At 50.6% G+C, this 20945-nt stretch overlaps 1 protein-coding gene across 3 annotated transcripts; it reads left to right on the forward strand.

The window, feature by feature from the left end:
• The first annotated feature begins 639 nt into the window (after positions 1–639).
• Positions 640–20883, forward strand: NEMF (nuclear export mediator factor). Of its 3 annotated transcripts, XM_021536064.3 has the most exons (33): positions 640–821; positions 1874–1942; positions 2243–2345; positions 4404–4529; positions 4601–4749; positions 6346–6413; positions 7284–7370; positions 8063–8139; positions 8559–8629; positions 8723–8798; positions 10027–10089; positions 10269–10346; positions 10647–10855; positions 11276–11461; positions 11755–11818; positions 12254–12342; positions 12974–13077; positions 13796–13858; positions 13988–14100; positions 14931–14988; positions 15319–15377; positions 15789–15909; positions 16281–16575; positions 17061–17103; positions 17187–17236; positions 17657–17810; positions 18083–18160; positions 18235–18429; positions 19021–19053; positions 19658–19764; positions 19838–19881; positions 19976–20055; positions 20631–20883. In XM_021536064.3, the coding sequence occupies exons 1-33, from the start codon at positions 763–765 to the stop codon at positions 20706–20708; spliced, it is 3249 nt and encodes a 1082-aa protein (XP_021391739.3). In that variant the 5' UTR covers positions 640–762; the 3' UTR covers positions 20709–20883. The 3 variants fall into 3 exon arrangements, with proteins under 3 accessions (XP_021391739.3, XP_085437181.1, XP_085437182.1); XM_085581055.1 differs by lacking the exon at positions 10027–10089; XM_085581056.1 differs by lacking the exons at positions 640–821; positions 1874–1942; positions 2243–2345; positions 4404–4529; positions 4601–4749 and adding an exon at positions 5445–5524.
• Positions 20884–20945: the final 62 nt, after the last annotated feature.

Raw genomic sequence — 20945 nt, forward strand, 5'->3', positions numbered from 1 at the left:
TCCCGGACAGTTTTTTGTCACTCCCGGACCCTTTTTTGTCACTCCCGGACCCTTTTCTGTCACTCCTGGACAGTTTTTTGTCACTCCTGGACAGTTTTTGTCACTCCCGGACAGTTTTCTGTCACTCCCGGACAGTTTTTTGTCACTCCCGGACCCTTTTTTGTCACTCCCGGACCCTTTTCTGTCACTCCTGGACAGTTTTTTGTCACTCCTGGACAGTTTTTGTCACTCCCGGACAGTTTTCTGTCACTCCCGGACAGTTTTTTGTCACTCCCGGACCCTTTTTTGTCACTCCCGGACCCTTTTCTGTCACTCCTGGACAGTTTTTTGTCACTCCTGGACAGTTTTTGTCACTCCCGGACAGTTTTTGTCACTCCCGGACAGTTTTCTGTCACTCCCGGACCCTTTTCTGTCACTCCTGGACAGTTTTTTGTCACTCCTGGACAGTTTTTGTCACTCCCGGACCCTTTTTTGTCACTCCCGGGCGCTTTTCCGTCACCGCCGGGCCCCGCTCGCCGCCCGCCCCCGCGCCCACAGCGCCTCCTGCCGGCCGCGCGCGGCACCGCCCCGCCCGCCGCAGCCCATGCGCGGCCGCGGAGCGCCGGGACTGGCACCGGGCGCGACCCGTAGCGCCCGTGTGCGCAGGCGCGGGGCGGCCGCGGAGCCGTGAGGGGCCGGGAGCCGTGAGGGGCCGGGATCGCCGGAGCCGGGATTGCCGGGGCGCCGCGGGCCCTGAGGGTCTCGGCGGCCGGCACCGGCGCCATGAAGTCCCGCTTCAGCACCGTCGACATCCGCGCGGTGCTCGCCGAGCTGCGGCAGAGGTACCGGCACTCCCCGCGGGAGCGCGGCCCGGCCCGGTGGGACCGGCTCCTGTCCCGCTCCTGGTTCTGGTCCTGGTTCTGGTTCTGGTTCCGTCCCCGCTCCTCCTTGCGGCCGTGGTCCCCGTAGTGCCAGGGCTGTGGGGGCTCTGCTCCTCCGGGGCTGCCGCAGCTCTGCCCCTCAGCCCTGCCCGGCTCTGCAGATCCCCCGCGGCCATCGCATCCACCCCTGCCATGGCAGGGACACCTCCTGTCCCAGGCTGCTCCAAACCCTGTTCAGCCTGGCCTTGGGCACTGCCAGGGATCCAGGGGCAGCCGCAGCAAATCTGGCAATTCCAGCCCAGCCAGGAATTCCCAATCTCCCACCCATCCCTGCCCTCTGGCAGTGGGAGCCATTCCCTGTGTCCTGTCCCTCCATCCTTGTCCCCAGTCCCTCTCCAGCTCTCCTGGAGCCCCTCCAGGCCCTGCCAGGGGCTCTGAGCTCTCCCTGGAGCTTCTCCTCTCCAGGGGAACATTCCCTGCCATCCCAGCTGGAAAACTCCTGACATCCCTGACACATTCCTGGTGTCCAGCCCCACTCTGAAGGGAGTCACTGGCACCCCCAGGCCAGTTCAGACCCATACTGGGATTACTGGTGCCCTGTGCTGGCCAAGGAGCTCCAGTGACACCAGTTCATTTTACATCCCTGCCACAAAGAGGAGCATGGGCAGGAGCTGGCAGCGTTCTCCATTTTATCCATTAATATAAATTTCTCCATCTAATTTTCTCCCTCTCTTAACTGCTGTGTCTTAAGAGCAGTTTCTCCATCTCTCCATGGTTCTTGCTTCCAGCTCATTCCATTAATCTTCCTTTGCTGCCCTTTTGGTTACTCCTTTGGTAAATTATCATAACTTGGTAATTTATCATAACTTGGTAATTTATCATAACTTGGTAAATTATCATAACTTTGTAATTTATGATAACCTGCCCTTCTGTGTACTTTAATTGCCACTGGGATTTTTCCAGCCAGTTGTGTTTTGGATTTCCCAGAGCATTCCTTGTTTTGCTTTTGGCAGCTTGTTGGGAATGAGAGTGAACAATGTTTATGATGTGGATAACAAGACCTATCTCATCCGCCTGCAAAAGTAAGAGCTTTAAATGTCTTTATTTATAAATTCCTTACAAATGCTGTGTGGAAATAAGAATTTTGAAATTGTCTGCAGTAGTTTCTGACTTGTTTTCAGTGAAATTCTGCTGGTTTTTGGCAAAATGCAGTAATTTTTACCCAGGAAGTCCATAGGAAATAGGATATGGAGAGGGAAACGCTGCAGAAAACTGCAAAGGGGTGGGTGGCTGCTGCTGTGCCACGTGGGATCCCAGCAGACCTGGTGTGGAAGGGGTGCTGGGGGTTTTGGGGTGCAGCTCCTGTGTTTGCTCTGCCCCAGGCCGGAGTGCAAGGCCACGCTGCTGCTGGAGTCCGGCATCCGCATCCACCTGACGGAGTTCGAGTGGCCGAAGAACATGATGCCCTCCAGCTTTGCCATGAAGGTAACTCAGCAGGCTCTGTGCCTGTGAAGTGCCTGCAGGTCAGCAAGGAATGCTCCCCCGCTGTCCTGGGAGGCAGGAAAATAGGGAAGGATCATCCCAGTGAATCACCATCCTGCAGCTGGCTGAGGGCAGGGGAAGAGCAAACGTGGGCTTGGGGTCGCATCACTTGTTGGAATTTGAGGTATTGATGATTCTGAGATTGTGAAACGTCTTTGTTTCTTTGCCTTGTTGCTAAAGAAGAAGCCATAATTGGTCTGTGCTGTTTCCAGGTTGTTTATTCTGTTTATCTCTCACATGTTCTGCTGCCCTGCCCAGCTCTGTCCTGCAGGGCAGCGTGTGGGGCTCTGCCCTCAGTGGGATGTGACAAACATTAAATACCAGAAACTCCCTGGGCTGGATTTACAAGAACGTGCCAATATCTGTCACCTACGTTGGACAGTGTGTCCCCAGCCTGAACCAACAGAAAAATGCCAACACCACAGTGAGACATGGAGGGCATGAAGGAGGAGAAAAAGGACAAGGCACACCCAATTTCCTCCAGCTTGTCCCCTTTGGACCCCTCATCTAGAATCCTAAAATTTTACTTTTGCACCCGTGCCACACTTAATTATTACTGATATCAAACCCTCAGAGCTGGTAATTCATCCTGTAAGATTGAAAACTCTTTTCCATGGCCAGAGATCACAGACAGTGTCTCTGGGGGCTCTGTCCAGGGGGTTCCTGACCCCTGCCAGGGTCCCAGGGCAGCCAGAGGGAAGCCCTGGATTCCCACAATCACTGATGTTCAGTGCCTGAAAGAGTGAATATTTGAATTTATAAAAACCTTCTATCAACTTTATTTATAATTTTTATAAACCTTATTTATAAATTCCTTCTGGAATGTTGCTGCAGTAAAATCCTTGTCATTCCAGTTGGATTGTGTGAATTTTTAGTTGCTGGGTGCTTCAGAGTCCTGTTCAGTCTGCTGAGCTCTGGGGGTTCAGGCCTTGCTCCAGGCTCTTGGGCTGGGCTCCTGCAGGTGCTCCATGGGTGGATCCATGGGGATGCAGCCTGGGATGACTCCCATGGATCTGTTTATCCTCTGGGTGCAGCCAGAAGTCACCCAGCAGAGATTCTCCAGGGTGGCTTTCCACAGCAGAGATGGATGCAGGGATAATCCCAATTCTCATTACAAAATAAACTCTTAGAATTTGAACCAGCTGCTCCCTTGAGCTAAACAAACAACATGGAAAAAATGTCTTAATGTTAAGAATTGGGCTCAATTATATTTATAATTATAAAAATGAAAGGTGTTACTTTGATGAGCACCAACATTTTTACTCTTGTGATATTTGAGTAGAATAGGAAGTGGTTGGTGCCACAGGAGGGCTCTATAGCCAAGCCATGCCCAGGTGTTTCCAGATGTTTCCCAGACATTTTTCCCACCCCTCTGATGCCTGGAGAGGCTGCTTAGAACAGAGGCTAGACAGAGTTAAGGGGTAAAGGAAGTTATTTTTTGAAAGGCCTTCAAAGGGCACACCTTGGGCAGTGCAGGAGTCTTGTAGGGGCTACACCCAGGTGGGACAACAATCACGACACATAAAAAGTTGTTCTGTTTGCATATCAGGGATTAATTGTCTAATTACAGCTTCAGGTAATGAAGTTACTCCGAGTTTGCCCCCTGTCGTGGTTTAGGGCAAATATTTGGGGCAGAACCTCCAAAGGGGTTTCTCTAGAAAGCAGATTCAGTCAGCTCCTCCCCCAGCCAGTTCAGGGAAAATATTTCCTCAGAGGAAAGTGAAAAAACTGTTTATTTCACATGCAAAGCTTTCACCTGCACAAAAAAAACAAAAACAAAAAGCAATATTAAACAATAAAACCCCCCTAATTAATTCACTGCTGTTTACATTTTTCGGGGCCTGAGCCAGAGAGGTGCCCTTGAGTTTCAGGAATTGTTTTGCCTTGCTAAAACGGGAGACAGCAGCAGGTGACAGCTGAGTTCAGAGTTACCCACTGAGGCAGCAGAGGTGTGAAAACCATGAAAACCATAAAAGCTGAAACTGCGGAACTGCCCCGCAGTGCCGGAAGCACCTGAGGACGCGGCGCCTGGTGAGCGTGCGGCAGCTGGGCGTGGACCGCGTCGTGGACCTGCAGTTCGGCAGCGAGCAGGCCGCCTACCACCTGATCCTGGAGCTCTACGACAGGGTGAGCAGGGCTGCCTGTGTCCCCGGCCAGGGACACCGCGCTGGCCTCGCTGAGGGTCCCCCTGCTCGCAGGGCAACGTCGTCCTCACCGACCACGAGTACCTGATCCTCAACATCCTGAGGTTCCGCACCGACGAGGCCGACGACGTCCGCTTCGCCGTCCGGGAGCGGTACCCGGTGGAGAGCGCGAAAGCTGCTGTGCCCCTGCCCACCCTGGACAGGTAATCCCAATTCCACAGATGATATTTGGTGTGGCCAGTGCCAAATCTGCTGTGCCCCTGCCCACCCTGGACAGGTAATCCCACTTCCACAGCTGATATTTGGTGTGGCCAGTGCCAAAACTGCTGTGCCCCTGCCCACCTGGGACAGGTAATCCCACTTCCACAGCTGATATTTGGTGTGGCCAGTGCCAAAACTGCTGTGCCCCTGCCCACCCTGGACAGGTAATCCCACTTCCACAGCTGGTATTTGGTGTGGCCAGTGCCAAAACTGCTGTGCCCCTGCCCACCCTGGACAGGTAATCCCACTTCCACAGCTGGTATTTGGTGTGGCCAGTGCCAAATCTGCTGTGCCCCTGCCCACCCTGGACAGGTAATCCCAATTCCAGAGCTGATATTTGGCATATTTATCATGGCCAGTGCAGAAGCTGCTGTGCCCCTGCCCACCCTGGACAGGTAATCCCAATTCCACAGCTGATACTTGGTGTGGCCAATGCAAATCTGCTGTGCCCCTGCCCACCCTGGACAGGTAATCCCAATTCCACAGTTGATATTTGGTGTATTTCTTGTGACCAGTGCAAAAGCTGCTGTGCCCCTGCCCACTTTGGACAGGTAATCCCAATTCCAGAGCTGATATTTGGTATATTTATCATGGCCAGTGCCAAATCTGCTGTGCCCCTGCCCACCCGGGACAGGTAATCCCAATTCCACAGATGATATTTGGTGTATTTCTTGTGACCAGTGCAAAAGCTGCTGTGCCCCTGCCCACCCTGGACAGGTAATCCCAATTCCACAGTTGATATTTCTTAGGGCCAGTGCAAATCTGCTGTGCCCCTGCCCACCTTGGACAGGTAATCCCAATTTCTGTTGGAGTCCGAAATGCAAGGAATTCTCAGAACTTTGGGCATGTAAGCCAAAGTTTAGAATTAAACACAGGGTTTGATCTGAGACCTTGGAAAAGGCTCCCAGACTGAGGTGTTAGAAGTGAGAATGTGGATTTGTAGTCTAAAGCAGAGTACATTAAGAAGAAGAAAGTTTAGAGTTTTAGAGTTTAAGGTATAGAAATAAAAGTTCCAGAGGCAAACGAGTTTAGAATGCAGCACTGTGGGTTTGTGTGCCATAACGTGAAGCTCACACGGTAGCATGGCTCCATAAGATGAAATATTTAAGGATTGGGTCAAAAACATAAATATCCTTGTTGGCAGTGTTTTATTGGTCAATAAATCCTTAAAAAGACTTGTAACTGGGGGTCTTGTGACCTTCTGAACCATGCAGTGAAGATGTGAGCTGAACTCACCTTTCTTGTTTATGTAGAAGATAAGAAAATAAACCACATCATCTAAAAAACTCAGAGGTCCCATCTCTAACTCATTCCAAACTCCTTCAGAAATCCCCATCAATTTCAGAGCTCATAAAAGGTGTATTTATTGGGATAAACCCAAATTTGCCAGAGCTGTGAAAATCTTTGGGTAGTTTATTACAGGCCATTTTTAGTTTTCATTTTTTAAGGCTGAAAATGTTTTGTAGCTTCTAAGCAATGCAATGTCGTTTTAAAACAGATTATTCTTTGGAATTGCAGCTTCCCATTTTCTCCTGCAGGTTAACTGAAATCATCTCAAATGCACCCAAAGGGGAGCAGCTGAAGAGGGTCCTTAACCCACTCCTTCGTAAGTGATTGGGCTTTGTTGGATGAAATGAGGTCACTCAGTGTGTGCTGGAAAATGTGAATAACTTCTCACAGAATCCTGGAGTGGTTTGGAACCTTAAAACCCATCTCATTCCTCCCCCAGCCTTGGGCAGGGACATTTCCTACCCTCCCACCTGCCTTGGGAAACAGGGATTTATTGAGCTGAGCCTGCCCGTGGGGCAGCAGGGGTGAGACCTGGCAGTGGCTCTGCTGGAGCTCTGCCTCGGGGCATTTTGCACCAAAATCCTGGTACCAGACAGGAGCTGTAAGTGTCAAGTCAGGTTTTCCTGGGCACAGAACCAAATTTGTCACGTTGGAGGTCACCAGAACAAATCTGCCTTTCCTCCTGACCTGCCAATGCTGCTCAAGCAGAGAATTTCCTGAGCAGCTCAAATCACACCTGAGCATGACTTTCCCCATCTCTTGATTCTCTTTTTCACCACCCTTTCCTCTCTCTTTCTCTACTCTACTCTCTTAAATAATTGCTATTGCTAAATAATAATAATAAATGTATAATTGCTAATTACTGTCCCCCACTGACCCCAGTTGTGCTGTATCCATGCTGGATTTGGTGTTTCTGATCCTGTCATGTGGGAAACCTTGGCCTCACGTGGTGTTACTGATCCAAATACCAGGCACAGCTGCTCCACTCTAAAATCCCCACCATTTTTCTCTTTGTGGGAATTTTGGCTGTTTCTCATCCCCTCTTCCTTACCACCCATCCCTCCTGCCCCTTCCCTGATTTTTGGTACTTCTCACTCTCCTCACACTCTTGTGTCCATTTTTTTTTTTTTAATGCAAATTTTCTACAGAATGATCCTTCACTATTTTTTGGGTTTTTTTTTAACAGCTTATGGGTCCTCTCTCATCGAGCATTGCCTTATAGAAGCTGGATTTTCTGGAGCTGTCAAAATAGATCAACATCTGGAAAAGAAAGGTGTAATATTTTAAAGGCTGGGCCATAAATATAGGGATTTTTATGTCTGTGTAGTTTTTTTTCCCCAAAGAGACAAGTAAACCTATGTTTCTGACCATATGGTTTTGTTTTTTAATGTTTTTAGCTTGGGGACCAGCCTTGTTTACATCAAAACTCTTGATTTGTGCATAAATTGGTGATAAAATATCAGATTGTTCCTGTAGTCTAAATGGTTTTATAGTGAGACACCACCTCACCCATGAGGTGAGTTCTGGTTGTTTGACAAGAAGAATTAACATCCAAGTCTTTATTTGTAGCAAACATTGGGGATTTTCTAAAGTAGCAGCTTTATATTTATTAGAAAATTAAAGATTTGGGTAATAAAATCAGAAAATATTTTCCTACAGTCTTATTTTCCTTGTGTATTTTATATTTGCCATAAATCCAGGGGATTTTTTCCTTCCTACTGAATTATGGTGCAGTAAAAAAATAACTTCTCACAGCTTCTGGTTTATGCTTTACTCTCTGCAGCTTTAATTTCATAAAGTGCTGGTTATTTGTGGGTTATTTTTTCCTCCTGAAACTTGAATAATTATGTGCTAAAAGCATCTAAATAAATTTTTATATTAAAATTTCCCCAGATGTAAACTTAGACTCCTGTTGAAAAAGAGAATAATTACAGGGATGAAATATTTCTGTTCTTTTCTCTTCAGAAAACCTTGAAAAGGTTCTTTCAGCTCTAGAGAAAGCAGAAGAATACATGGCCCTCACTGACAACTTCAGTGGAAAGGTGGGTCTGGGGTGGGTTACCAATGATTTGGAATTGCAGAGTTAGCTGGCAAACAGGAATTGCTCAGGAGATTCCCAATTCCTGCTGTTCCCAGCTGTGGATTTTATTCCTGGGTGTCAGGTGCTGATGTGGAATGGAAATTGCTTCTTTCCACCGGCTGGGCAGCAATTAAATAATGCACAGGCAGATTGTAGAAATCGTGGGAGATTTGCACTTGGGTTTTAATAGGTTCTGTAATAAATCCTGCACAGAAACTCTGCATTTATGGGATAGTCCTGAGGGCTGGAAGTTCACTTCTTTTTCCAGAAAAAACTGGAGTCAAGACAAGCCAGTGGGGTCAGGCACAAGGTTCCCTGCTGGAATTATTGATTGATGATACCTAAACCTTTCCACAGACAAATATTTTTGTCTTCTTTCAGGGTTATGTTATCCAGAAAAGGGAGAAAAAGCCAAGTCTGGAACCAGATAAACCAGCAGAAGATATTTACACGTAAATATTTGAAGTATTTCTTAACTTTGTTTCTACTAGTCTGCATAACAGAAATTCATTTTCAGGTGATAATATCAAATGTGTATTTTACAGATATGAGGAATTTCATCCTTTCTTGTTTTCTCAACATTCAAAATGTCCCTACTTGGAATTTGACTCATTCAATAAGGTACAGTGCTTTTGCTGATGCTGTACTTAAGTGCTTGAATTGGCTGCTGCTAAAAAGAGTAATTAAAACATAGTGCAGGGGTGATTAATGAAAGCAGAGACCTTGGAAGGGGTGAATCATTTTCTGGATAAATGTTTGATGAGAAAAAGCCAACCTTAGCAGGGCCTTTGGGCTGCAGCTGGGCAGTGCTGGCTCCTGAGCTCAGATCCTGGAGGGTGGAACCTGTGAAGGAGGTGGAAGCTTCCAGTCAGAGAGTCCCAGATGTTTTGTTCTGGAGAGCTGGAATCTGAGCTATCTCTGGAGTTAACACTGTGGCACACATCACATTTACACTGCTCCTGTTCCTGCTCTGAAAGCCTCAGGCCTTTTATTTGGTGTTTCCTTGGGCATTGTCCTTTCTGATCCTTGACTCGTGAACATCTGAACTAATCAATTGCCTCTTGTTCTTGACCTTGATCTCCAGAATTCCCACTCCACGCTCCTGCCCTGCTTCCTGCCTGAATTTCTGTCATCTCCTTCACTGATCACAGAATCCCACAATGGTTTGGCCTGGAAGGGACTCAAAGCCCACCCAGTGCCACCCCTGCCATGGCAGGGGCACTTCCACTGTCCCAGGCTGCTCCAGCCCCAGTGTCCAACCTGGCCTTGGGCACTGCCAGGGATCCAGGGGCAGCCACAGCAAATCTGACAATCCCAGCCCAGCCAGGAATTCCCAATTCCCAATCTCCCACCCATCCTTGCCCTCTGGCAGTGGGAGCCATTCCCTGTGTCCTGTCCCTCCATCCCTTGTCCCCAGCCCCTCTGATGATCTAAAGAGCCCCAGACCTTCCTCATCCTGTGCTTTAAGCACAGCTGCAGCACCAGGAGCAGTTCTTAGGCACTCTGGGTCTTTGTGCTTTTTTAAGAGACCCAGTGAAGCAGCAGAGATTCAGGACAGACAGATCTGGCTTTGCAACCACTTCATCTGAACCAAAGCAGCTTTTCCATCATTTCTTAGCAAAAAGATGAGCCACTGCTTGGCCACTGTTTTCATTCTGTGTTTGCAGTGAGACTCAGCCCTGGGTGTCCTGCTGGACTCATCCCACGGGAAGGGAAATGGAGAAAGCTCCTGGAGGTTGTCTCAGCCTCTGTCACCTCCTTTAGAGCTTTGCAGCCCTTTGCAGGGACCCTCTGTGCCTGCTCTGAGTCAGGCCAGCCTGGGCATTCTCCAACCTGATCTCTCCTGCAGGCAACCGACGAGTTCTACTCCAAGCTGGAGGGGCAGAAGATTGATCTGAAGGCCTTGCAGCAGGTGTGTCCTGGTCCAGGCCTGGGCAGCTGGGATGCCTCCCACGTTTCCAGAGACTTCTCTTGCTTCTTGCAGTGATTATCTGGTGCCATTTGGTAATGGCATCAGGTAATCACTGCAAGATTATATATAAATATAAATATATTTTAATATAATTTTTTTTGTCATTTTGTATTTAAAAGGAAAAACAAGCCTTGAAGAAACTTGAAAATGTCCGCAGGGACCATGAGCACAGACTGGAAGCTCTCCAGCAGGCTCAGGTAAGACAGATCTTGGGTTTTAATTAAAAAAATGCATAATCACACCACCATGGGATGGTTTGGTTGGGAGGGAACTTCAATCCCATCCAGCTCCAGGGGCAGAGACACCTTCCACTGTCCCAGGCACTGCAGCCTGGCCTGGAACACCTCCAGGGGTGTGGCAGCACTGGAGTTGGAGCTTCTCCTGTGCCACCACTTCAATCCATCCTTGGATTTCTTCACCACTGCTTCCATTTTTATCAAAACTACCGCTGAGCAGGCGTTTGGCTGCAGTGGCTCCAAGCTCCTCCTTTCCCTAAGGAAGCTGATAAGCTGAAGGGAGAGCTGATAGAGATGAACCTGGAGGTGGTGGACAGGGCCATCCAGGTGGTCCGCAGCGCCCTGGCCAACCAGATCGACTGGACCGAGATCGGCGCCATCGTCAAGGAGGCCCAGGCCCAGGGGGACCCCGTGGCCACGGCAATCAAAGAGTTAAAGCTGCAGACAAACCACATCACCATGCTGCTGAGGTGAGTGCACTGCATCACGAGCTTAGGGGTTTAAAAATACCCCAAAATAGCTTTTTTATACCCAGAAGTTTTGGTATAAAAGCTGGGACGCGGCAAAGTTAACCCGTGAATTTTTGGTTACCTCGCTTGCAGAAATGCCAGTTTACAAAATAAACTTGTTTTCAGTCAGTTCCTTGGGTTGGAAAAATTGGGCTCTTTATCTTCTGCTTTTGTTTTCTTTTCCCCCGCCACATGTGGCTGACTCCAAGACAAAAAAGGGTTGGCACACGAAGCTTCCTGTGTCTGCACAGTGTGAAGGGTTTAGAGGCTCCTTGGGCCATTTTTAAACTTCTGAGAGAAGTAAATTAAGAGCACATTGCACCAAGGATTAAAAATTAACCAGTCCTCTTATCTTAATCATCTGATGTTGTGTGTTTTTAGGAACCCCTATGTGTTATCTGACGAGGAAGAGGAGGAGGATGATGCTGACGTAGAGAAAGAAGAAACAGAAGAACCAAAGGGAAAAAAGAAAAAGAATAAAACCAAACAGTTGAAGAAACCTCAGAAAAACAAACCCTCATTGGTTGATGTTGATCTCAATTTGTCTGCTTATGCCAATGCCAAAAAGTAAGATTTTTCAGTAAATATGTGTTTTTGTAGGAAAAAAATTCTCTGGGTGTGCAGTTGTTGGTGATAATATTGCAGGAGGAAGGTTTTTGGGATATCTTGTTAAAAATTGAAATAGCAGCTTGTCCTGAGCTCTGGGATGGGAATTGCCTTTGTGCAGAGCAGCTGCTCTGTGGCTCACAGTGATTGAGTTTTCCAGTTCTGCCCCTGGAACAAAAGGCAGAGGCCTGGGAGGAGTGGAATAAGGACAAAGGAGTGGATGTGCTAGGATTTCAATCACTTGTATTTCACAGGTACTATGATCACAAAAGACATGCAGCTAAGAAAACTCAGAAGACAGTGGAAGCTGCAGAAAAGGTATTTTTTTCCCTTGTATTTTAGAAGATATTTAAAAGGAAAATCCCTCCCACTCCTCAGTGGGAAATCCTGATCTGAGCAGCCCTAACAAAACATGAAAGGAAAAACAATCACCCAGGGTTGTTTTATTCTTGACATTTGGAGCTCAGTGGAGGATTGCAGATCCCTGGTGGATCCTTTTCCACCAGTAGCATTGGGAATACTCAGAGCAGGTGGAGATACTGACAGACCAGAACTTAGAGTGGACAATCAGTGGAAATCCTTCCAATCCATGAGCTGATCATTTCAGAGAGCAGCTCTGCAGAGTTTTAAGAGCAGGGCTGGGTGGAGCCTGCACTGTGATCAAGCCCAGAGCCATTTCCTACCAAATTTCAGTGTTCAGTGGGGAATTCTGTGGTTCCTGCTGGATGGTGATGGTGCTTTCTATCCAAACAGGCTTTTAAATCAGCTGAGAAGAAGACAAAGCAAACCCTGAGGGAAGTTCAGACTGTCACCACCATCCAGAAGGCCAGAAAGGTCTATTGGCAAGTACAGCTCCATCATCCTTCTCTCATGTCCTGTGTCAGGATGGATCCTCCCTGGCTTAGCAGTGGAGCCCTTTAGGATTTCTGAGCACTGCACTTTGGATGGAGTCTCCTTAAAGGTTCTTCTCAAAGTCAGAGGATCCCAGAATGGTTCCCAGGGACAGCAGCCTGGAGCAGCCGTGGCTGCCACATCCCTGGAAGTGTCCAAGGCCAGGCAGGACATGGCTTGGAGCAGCCTGGGACAGTGGAAGGTGTGGTCCAGTGGGACTGGATGATCTTTAAGGTTCCGTCCAACCCAAACCATTCTGGGCTTCTGTGCTTTAAAAAACAACAAACAAATGGAACAAAACCTCAAGGTTTTTAATCACCTAGTGACTAAATTATTAAAATAAAAATAAATAGGAGGGTTGTGCTGCTTGTTCCATCTCCAAATCTCATTGCCAGTGATGCTGTAGTTGCCCCATGGGTTCTTTTTATGTCCCAGGCCTGTGGATGGAAGGAAAAATACTTCCAGTCTCATCAATTGTAGGTGCTGAGATGGATATTTTGAGTTTGGTATCAAAAACCACCTGTGCAATGTTCTGTTAGTTCCAGGTGTTACTGACACTGAGGATTTGCTGGCATTTGGCAGGTTTGAGAAGTTCCTGTGGTTCATCAGCTCTGAGAATTACCTGGTGATTGCTGGCAGGGATCAGCAGCAGAACGAGCTGATCGTGAAGCGTTACCTCAAACCAGGTGAGCCCATGTGGGGGTTTCCTCCTCTTTGCCACTCCTGTGACTGTCCATGAGTGACTTGGGAAGGTCCCTCTGCTTTGTCCTTGAGCTGGGCCTTGGATCAAAGGGAATTTTGCTCACTGGAATCCCTCTGGTATTGTAAATGCAGGCAAACTCAATGGGAAGAAATGCCGATGTCTGACTCAGTTCAGAAGGCTGAATGATTTCTTTATTATAACTGTGCTATAATACATCAATATACTATATAAAAAGGAAGATACTGAAACTACATACTACTTTCTCTGACTCTAAAACAACTCATGACCCTCTCTTGAGAGTCCAGCCCCAGGTGGGTTGGATTGGCCATCAGGCTCAAACCTCACCAGAATCCAATCAAGCAATCACCCCAGGTAAACAGTTCTCCAAACACATTCCACATGGGAAAACAAGGAGCAGCAATAGAAATTGTTTTCTCTTTCATTTCTCTCTGTGCACCTCTATGAAAAATCCTGAGAGGGAGAGAAATGTGCTTGCCACACTGGTGCTACGGGGCGAGAGCAGCTTGGCTGGGCTCCCCTCCGGAGCAGAGGAACTGATTCCCCCAGGGACAAGGATGGACCAAAAGGCTTCTGTGTCCCCACCCTGCCCCTTGCAGCCAGACCAGGCATTTCCATCTAACATTAGAGACTTCCCTGGCTCCAGGGATGTGTGGATCTGAGGGAAGTCTCCTCTTTCCCAGGGGACATCTACGTGCATGCAGATCTGCACGGAGCCACCAGCTGCGTGATCAAGAACCCCTCAGGTACCTGTGGGGCCCTGGGGACAGGAGCTGGCAGTGCCTTCCCTTGGGATGGCAATCAGCCCTTCCTGGGAAGCTGCCAGGCTGGGTGTGGGCAGGGTTTGATGGCTGCTGTGTGCTGGGTGTTGCCAGGTGAGCCCATCCCGCCGCGGACGCTGACGGAGGCGGGGACCATGGCCCTGTGCTACAGCGCGGCCTGGGACGCCCGCGTGGTCACCAGCGCCTGGTGGGTGTCCCACAGCCAGGTGAGACGTCAGGCACAGCACCCCTGGGAGCTGGGGCCCATGGGTGTGCATCAGAGCAAGGGCGTGGGGCTCACACCAAAGGCGTGCTGGTTTTGTTGTCTCAGGTTTTGTCTTTTATATTTTCCCATCCTGTGCTGCTTTAGCGTGTGGGTCTGGGCTCCAGATCAGGGGATGCTGAGCTCTGTGCACAGAGCAGGGACACAAAACAATTCCTGCTCCAGCTGGGCACCAAGGACAAATGATCCAAACCTCAGCCCAGGAGCACAAACAGCGTGGGCTGGAGAGAGAAAAACAAGCAGGGTGGGACTGCCTGGGCTGGAGCTGGAATGGGACAATGAACTCCAAGGTGCCACTGGAGCAGAACTGATCCCAGGGAGAGCCCCGGGAGCGCTCGTGCATTTTGGGACCATTTTGGGTCATTTGGGTGCAGCCCTGGCTGGGCTCTGGTGCTGCCCAAGGTGGATCCATGGAGGAGATCCTTTAATAAATCCCTGATTTATTCTGTAACTCCATCCAGCCTCTGCTCCAGGCTTAGCCTGCACAAGGCATCATTATTCCCTGAATGCTCCTGAGTCTATCCTGGGTTTATTTCCTGAGTTACTCACCCAGGACTCCTAAAACACAGTGCTGGTAGGGTGTGACTGGATTGAAACATCGCTTAGGAAAATTCCCTACAAAGGAGAGGAAGAGCCCCTTGGATATGGAGTCCTGCAGAGCTGCTCCCAGGAGTTCAGCTCCTGTTGAGCCAATGTTTCTCTTGGTGCTGTCGTCACCTGATGTTGGCCTTCTGTCACAGAGATTTTTTACAGTTTACTGTGGTTTTCTTTTAGGTTTCTAAAACTGCCCCCACGGGAGAATATCTCACTACTGGCAGCTTCATGATCCGAGGTGAGGCACAAGGGAACAGTGGGAATGGGATGTTTTCCCAAAGGTGCTGGGCTGTCCTGCAGTGGCAGCAGATCCCACTCTTCTCCCAGAAATCTGTTGGGAATGACTTGGTCTGAGTATCAGGCAGTTGCAGCAGCAGTCTGGGCTGAGCCCTGGGCAGAAGTTCATTAACTCAGCTGCTTTTGAGTTCTCCTGTTCTCATCCCAGAGATAAAATGAGCCCCAGTGTAATTTTTGGTAGCCTAAAGCCTCTAATAAAAATGCATTTTGGAAGTACATCCTGCAGCATGGCTGTTAAACCTCCTCATGAGACTCTCCCTTTGTTTTTCAGGGAAAAAGAATTTCCTTCCACCTTCCTATCTGATGATGGGCTTCAGCTTCTTGTTTAAGGTACAGCTTTTCCCATGCAGCTCCTGCTGGCTTTTGTAATTTGCTTTGAGCTGCAGGAGGTTTATTTTCTGCATCTTGCTTATCAGTGTATTCCCAATTACTTCTTTTCCCACTGGGAAAAATCCCATAAAAAGCTTCTTGCTGATAATGACTCTGCTTTCATTTCCATCTCAGCCCAGTGTGCACTGTCTGCATCCCAAACAGACTCTGGACCTTCCTGCCTCTGCCAGGGTTGCTATCCCAGCTCTGTTTGGAATCTGAGCATTTCTCTGTGTCACCCTGACTTGTGAGGTTGGCACACTTGGGTCTGGTTTAATTTTGATGGCAGAAAGTGTTAGAAAGGGAAGAAGAAGCTGAGTGAGGTGTTGTGTGAGCATCGCCAGGCCTGACCCCGAGGCTCCTCGTTTTCAGGTGGATGAGAGCTGTGTCTGGAGGCACCGGGAGGAGAGGAAGGTGAAAGTCCAGGATGAGGATCTGGACACGGTTTCCAGCAGTGCCAGTGAGCTGGTGGCTGAGGAGGTGGAGCTTTTAGGTACTGAGGGGGTGCTGTGGCTGCTGCTGGGGGATCCTTCAGGCTCTGGGTGATCCCAGAGTTTGCATCACTGATAGGACAAAGGGAAATGGTTTCACACTGCCAGGGGGCAGCGATGGATGGGATATTGGGGTGGAACTCCTGGCTGGGAGGGTGGGGAGGCCCTGGCACAGGCTCCCAGAGCAGCTGTGATCCCTGGCAGTGCCCAAGGCCAGGCTGGACAGGGCCTGGAGCAGCCTGGGACAGGGGAAGGTGTCCCTGCCATGGCAGGGGTGGCACTGGGTGGGATTTAATGTCCCTTCCAACCCAAACCATCCTGGCATGATGGGTCAGTTTGGTATTCCTGTGTTTTCCTGCCCTGGATGCCCCAGATGGAGGAGACAGCAGCAGTGAGGAGGAAAAAGCCGAGGCTGAGGAAGCTCCAGAGGCTGAGGAAGCTCCAGAGGCTGAGGAAGCTCCAGAGGCTGAGGAAGCCACAGCTGAGGGCTGCCATGAGGAGGGCATTGCTGAGCAGGGAGGAGGGAACACTCCTGCTCCAGAGGCTGAATCCGAGGAGGACGACGGAGACTCTGAGGAGGAACATCCAGAGCCCCAGAGGGAAGTGAAGGAGGAAGAGGTGAATTATCCAGACACCACAATTGACCTGTCACACCTTCAGCCCCAGAGGTGAGAGGAGCAGCAGCTGGGGCACCTGAGGGTCTCCTGAAGCCCTGGCAGGACAAGGCTGGGATGCATTGCCATCCCTTCCTTCCATGCTCAGCAATGGGAATGCTGAGAACTGAGCCCTGGGCAGCCTCTGCTCTGCTGAGGCCCTGGGATGAGCTCAGCTCCCTGATGTCCCTGGGACTCCTTAGAGGGTGCAGGGAGCAGGGATTGGGTGGGTGCTCATGGGAAGCTGCACACTGGGGCTACCTCAGTGCCCAGGCTGTGTTCGTTACTCGTGTGTGTGAGAGAGGAGCTGGCAGAGAGCAAAGATGGTTTTCTAAAGTGAATCCCAGTGCTCCTGCCTTTTCCAGTCACCAAAGCTGGGATTGCCAAGCTCTAGAAAGCTGAAAGTTAGAACCAAGCTGCTGAAGTCTGGGCTGTGGTTGATGTGTCCATGGTGAGCTGCCCTACATCTGCTGATGAGCTCCTTTTCCACCTCCCCACAGATCCCTGCAGAAGATCATCCCCAAAGAGGAAGAGCCCAACTTGGTAAGGTCCCAGCTCCAGTGGGTGGCCCAGAGCAGTGGGAGCTGCTGGGCAGGATCTGCCCTAAACTGCCTTTCCCTCCTCAGGGTGACAGCAGGGCCCAGGGCCGGAGGCATCTCTCTGCCAAGGAGAGGAGGTGAGGGCCAGTGGGTGTTCCAGGGAATCCCAGAGCCCAGGATGGTTTGGGTTGGAAGGGACCTCAAATCCCATCCCATTCACCCCTGCCATGGCAGGGACACCTTCCACCATCCCAGAGTGCTCCAAGCCCTTTGCAGCCTGGCCCTGGGCACTGCCAGGGATCCTGGGCACATCTGTACCCAATCCAATCCATGCCCATTGCCCATCCTGCATTTCCAGGGTGAGGTGCTGCTCCTGTCCTTTGGGAATGCTGGCTGGGAACAGTTTTACTCGTTGGCTGGAGAGGTTTTTCTGAGGAGGAGCTGCTACCAGAATTCCTCTGGATCCCTGTGACAGGGAAGCAGGGTGGGCATGCTGTCAGGAGAGCAGCAGCCTCTCTCATCACAACAAATGAGGATGTTGTCATTGTTCTCCTTAGAGAAATGAAGAAAAAGAAGCAGCAGAACAACTCTGAGAACTCGGAGCTGTCTGAAGAGAAGCAGAAGGAGACAGAGACAGAGACCCAACCTCTGGCTGCTCCCAACTGCCACAAGGCAGCTCCAGCCCCTCAGCCCATCAAGCGGGGCCAGAAGGTGGGCAGGGAGCAGGGGGACGCTGGGCTGAGCTGTTGGCATGGAAACGTGGACAGCAATCCCACATTTCCCAGACACCCAGGGCTGCTGGGGTGGTGCTTTGGGTGGTCTGGGAGCACGGAGCTCACTGGAACCAGTCCCTTGCTTACTGGTGAGCTGCTCTGAAAGAGTTTGGGATACTGGGAAGGAAGGAGCATTGGGGCCAGCATCTGTGCTTGCAGCACTCTGCTAAAAGCTGTCACTGCTGAAGCTGTTGGTGTTTGCTCCTGCAGAGTAAAATGAAGAAGATGAAGGAGAAGTACAGGGACCAGGACGAGGAGGACCGGGAGCTCATCATGAAGCTGCTGGGGGTGAGGGGGGAGTTGTGCCTTCCCCGGGGTGTGGTGGCTCTGGTCACCAGCCCTGACCACCTGTGTCACCACAGTCTGCAGGCTCCAACAGGGAGGACAAAGGGAAAAAAGGGAAGAAGGGGAAGACAAAAGAAGAGGCAGCAAAGAAGCAACAGCAGAAAAGCAAACCCCTGCGTCGTGCAGCAGGAGGGGGCAAGGAGTCCCTCCCAGCAGGAATTGTGCTGCACGAGGCACAGGAGCCAGGCCTGGATGAGCTGCAGGAGGACAAGGTGAGGAGTGGGATGGGAAGGTGAGGAACAGGGTGAGAAGGCGAGCAGCTCTCTCCTCACCTGTCCATGTGTCTGTCCTTGCTGGGGCTCCCCTGTGTAGCTCCCACCTGGGAGGCTGAGCAGCTCCCCTTGGATTTTGGGTGCTGTGGAGAGCTCTGTGTCTGCTGCCAGGGAGCCCAGTGGATTCCCAGAGCAGCCCAAAGCCCTGCAGCAATCCCTGTGCTGATGCTGTTCCCAGCACAGCCAGAGCTGGGGCTCGGAGCAGTCCCGAGGCTCCCGTTGATCCAGCAGCTCCCCCTCAGCCAGGTGCAGCCGAGCTCCCAGCCCTGCTGCTGGCATTTGCTGTCTCTGAGCTCCATCTCCTCCTCCCAGCTCGGCGTGTGCCAGGCAAATTAGAGGTTGGAAAGAAACACTCCACCCTCCCACCCACAGCAAAGTGCTGCTCTCACCTTGCTTGTGAAATGAGTTCTCTTTGCAGCGAGAATGGGGCTTCCTGGGGCCTGCTGATTAAAGAATGTCTTGGGGACAGGGGAGGCAGAAGCTGCTCTGTGGGTTCTGCAGGCCTGATCTGTCCTCTGTTTGTGTGTGCAGGAGGAGCAGGACCAGGAGCAGCCAGGACTGGAGGTAAATGCTCAGTTCTGTAAGGGCCGAGGTGGGGCTGTGTTCCTGCTGGGACTGGGGCATGGGGGAGCCCTGCAGGACTGTTTGAACCTGCTTTAATTGTATTTTTAAAATGAACCTCCTTTTCTGCCTGCCCTGCTCATCTCCACATCCCCCATAAACCCAGAGCTGGCTCCAAGGATGTTTGCCCTTGGTTTTTGCCTTGGTGCCTCTGGTCTGGAGGATGACACAATGAGCAGTGCAGGTTCTTTAGTTTAGAAGTCTGTTTACATCTAAAATAGCTTCAAACTTTCCTGTAATTACTTTTGTGTAATGACAGGCTGTGGGTGGTGCCCGGGGCTGGGAATAAATTAATTCCTTTAAACTCCTCCATGGAGGAGGATGATGGTGTCTGCTGGGGGAGCTTTGGGTGACCCTTGGCCCAGGATGATCCAGCCGAGGATGTGATTTTAGTGATGAAACAGGATCAGTCACAAATCCCAGCTTGGCAATTCCATGCCAGTTCCATGCTCATGGAACCATGGAATGGTTTGCCTTGGAAGGGCCCTTCCAGGCTGCCTGTTCCCCCCCTCCTGCCCCGATTCCAGTGGAGCTCTTTGTGTCCCAGGAGAGCGAGGCCCTGCTGGACTCGCTGACCGGGCAGCCCCACCCCGAGGACATCCTGCTCTTTGCTGTGCCCATCTGTGCTCCCTACACAGCCATGACCAACTACAAGTGAGTGGCAGCTCCTTGCCGGGAGGGCACGTGGCGAGTTTGTTTTATTGACAGAAACCTTTCCTTGGGGCAGGTACAAAGTCAAGCTCACTCCGGGCACCCAGAAGAAGGGCAAAGGTACGGTGTGAGAGCCCCGAGTCCTTTCCTGTGCTCTGCCTGCTGAAGGCAGCGTGTTTTCCAGGCTCTTTCACTCTTCCCTGTGTTTTTCCAGCTGCCAAGATTGCCTTGCACAATTTTATGCAGTCCAAAGAAGCCAGTGCACGAGAGAAGGACCTGTTCCGCAGCGTCAAGGTGAGGCTGTCCCTGCAAAGCTCTGCAAAGCAGCAGCAGCAAAATGTCCACAAGTGCTGTTCTGGGAGGAAATGCTGCCAAAACTGAGTGTGCTGTTGGGTTTTTTTTTTTGGCAGCAGAGTTTGTCTGTACTCCTGGGGAAGGTCAGAGAGTCCTGCAATGGTTTGGGGTGGAAAGGATCTTAAAAATCCATGGGCAGGAACACTTCCCATTATCTCAGGCTGCTCCAAGCCCATTAAAACCAGGTTTTGGACACTCCCCAGCTCCTCTGGGAAAGCTCTGCTGCCCAGGCTGGGAAGGAGCATGAGAAACTGAGCCTCAGTGGGAGGAGCACTGGGCCTTCTGTTTCTGCATTGTCACTGATAGACAAAAGCAGCAGCTCCAGGAAACCCTCTGGGTTTGGAGTGGGAATTCCTGGAGCAGGGGCTGGAGCTTGCACTGGGAGTTGGGGTTGGAGATGTCCTGGTGCCCCTCTCTCCCTGCCAGCTGCTCACCAGGGCCAAGGAAAGGATCATCCCAGTGCTCCAGAAAGGCTTTCTTGCTGTGGTCACTTTCTCCTCTTCCATGTTCCCTAGGACACAGATTTGTCAAGAAATATTCCTGGGAAGGTGAAAGTGTCTGCACCTCACCTCCAGAACATGAAGAGGAAGTGACTCCATGCTGGGGGCTCTGTCCCCAAACCAGACTCGGGGCTGGGACAGACACAGACCCACGACCAGGACTGAATTCCAGCACCCAGGGCCTGCATTCCTGCTGGTTTAGCTGGACTCTGATACAAATTGCAGATAAATGTGGAATTAAATTGCTGGCATTTGGTCAGGAACAGCCTCCCCTGCTGCTGCTTCTCTGTTCAAGTGCTACCTCCCCACTGCTGGGCAAAGGCGCTGGAA

The sequence above is a fragment of the Lonchura striata genome, chromosome 5 (assembly GCF_050655825.1).
Source record: "Lonchura striata isolate lonStrDom1 chromosome 5, ASM5065582v1, whole genome shotgun sequence".
Classification (NCBI taxonomy): Eukaryota; Metazoa; Chordata; class Aves; order Passeriformes; family Estrildidae; genus Lonchura; species Lonchura striata.

Coding starts and splice junctions, on each gene's coding strand:
- NEMF (XM_021536064.3), top strand. CDS start 763: ATGAAGTCCCGCTTCAGCACCGTCGACATCCGCGCGGTGCTCGCCGAG. Junction 6,414..7,283: donor GGTCCTTAACCCACTCCTTC/GTAAGTGATTGG, acceptor TTTTTTTAACAG/CTTATGGGTCCTCTCTCATC. Junction 17,104..17,186: donor AAGAGGAAGAGCCCAACTTG/GTAAGGTCCCAG, acceptor TTCCCTCCTCAG/GGTGACAGCAGGGCCCAGGG.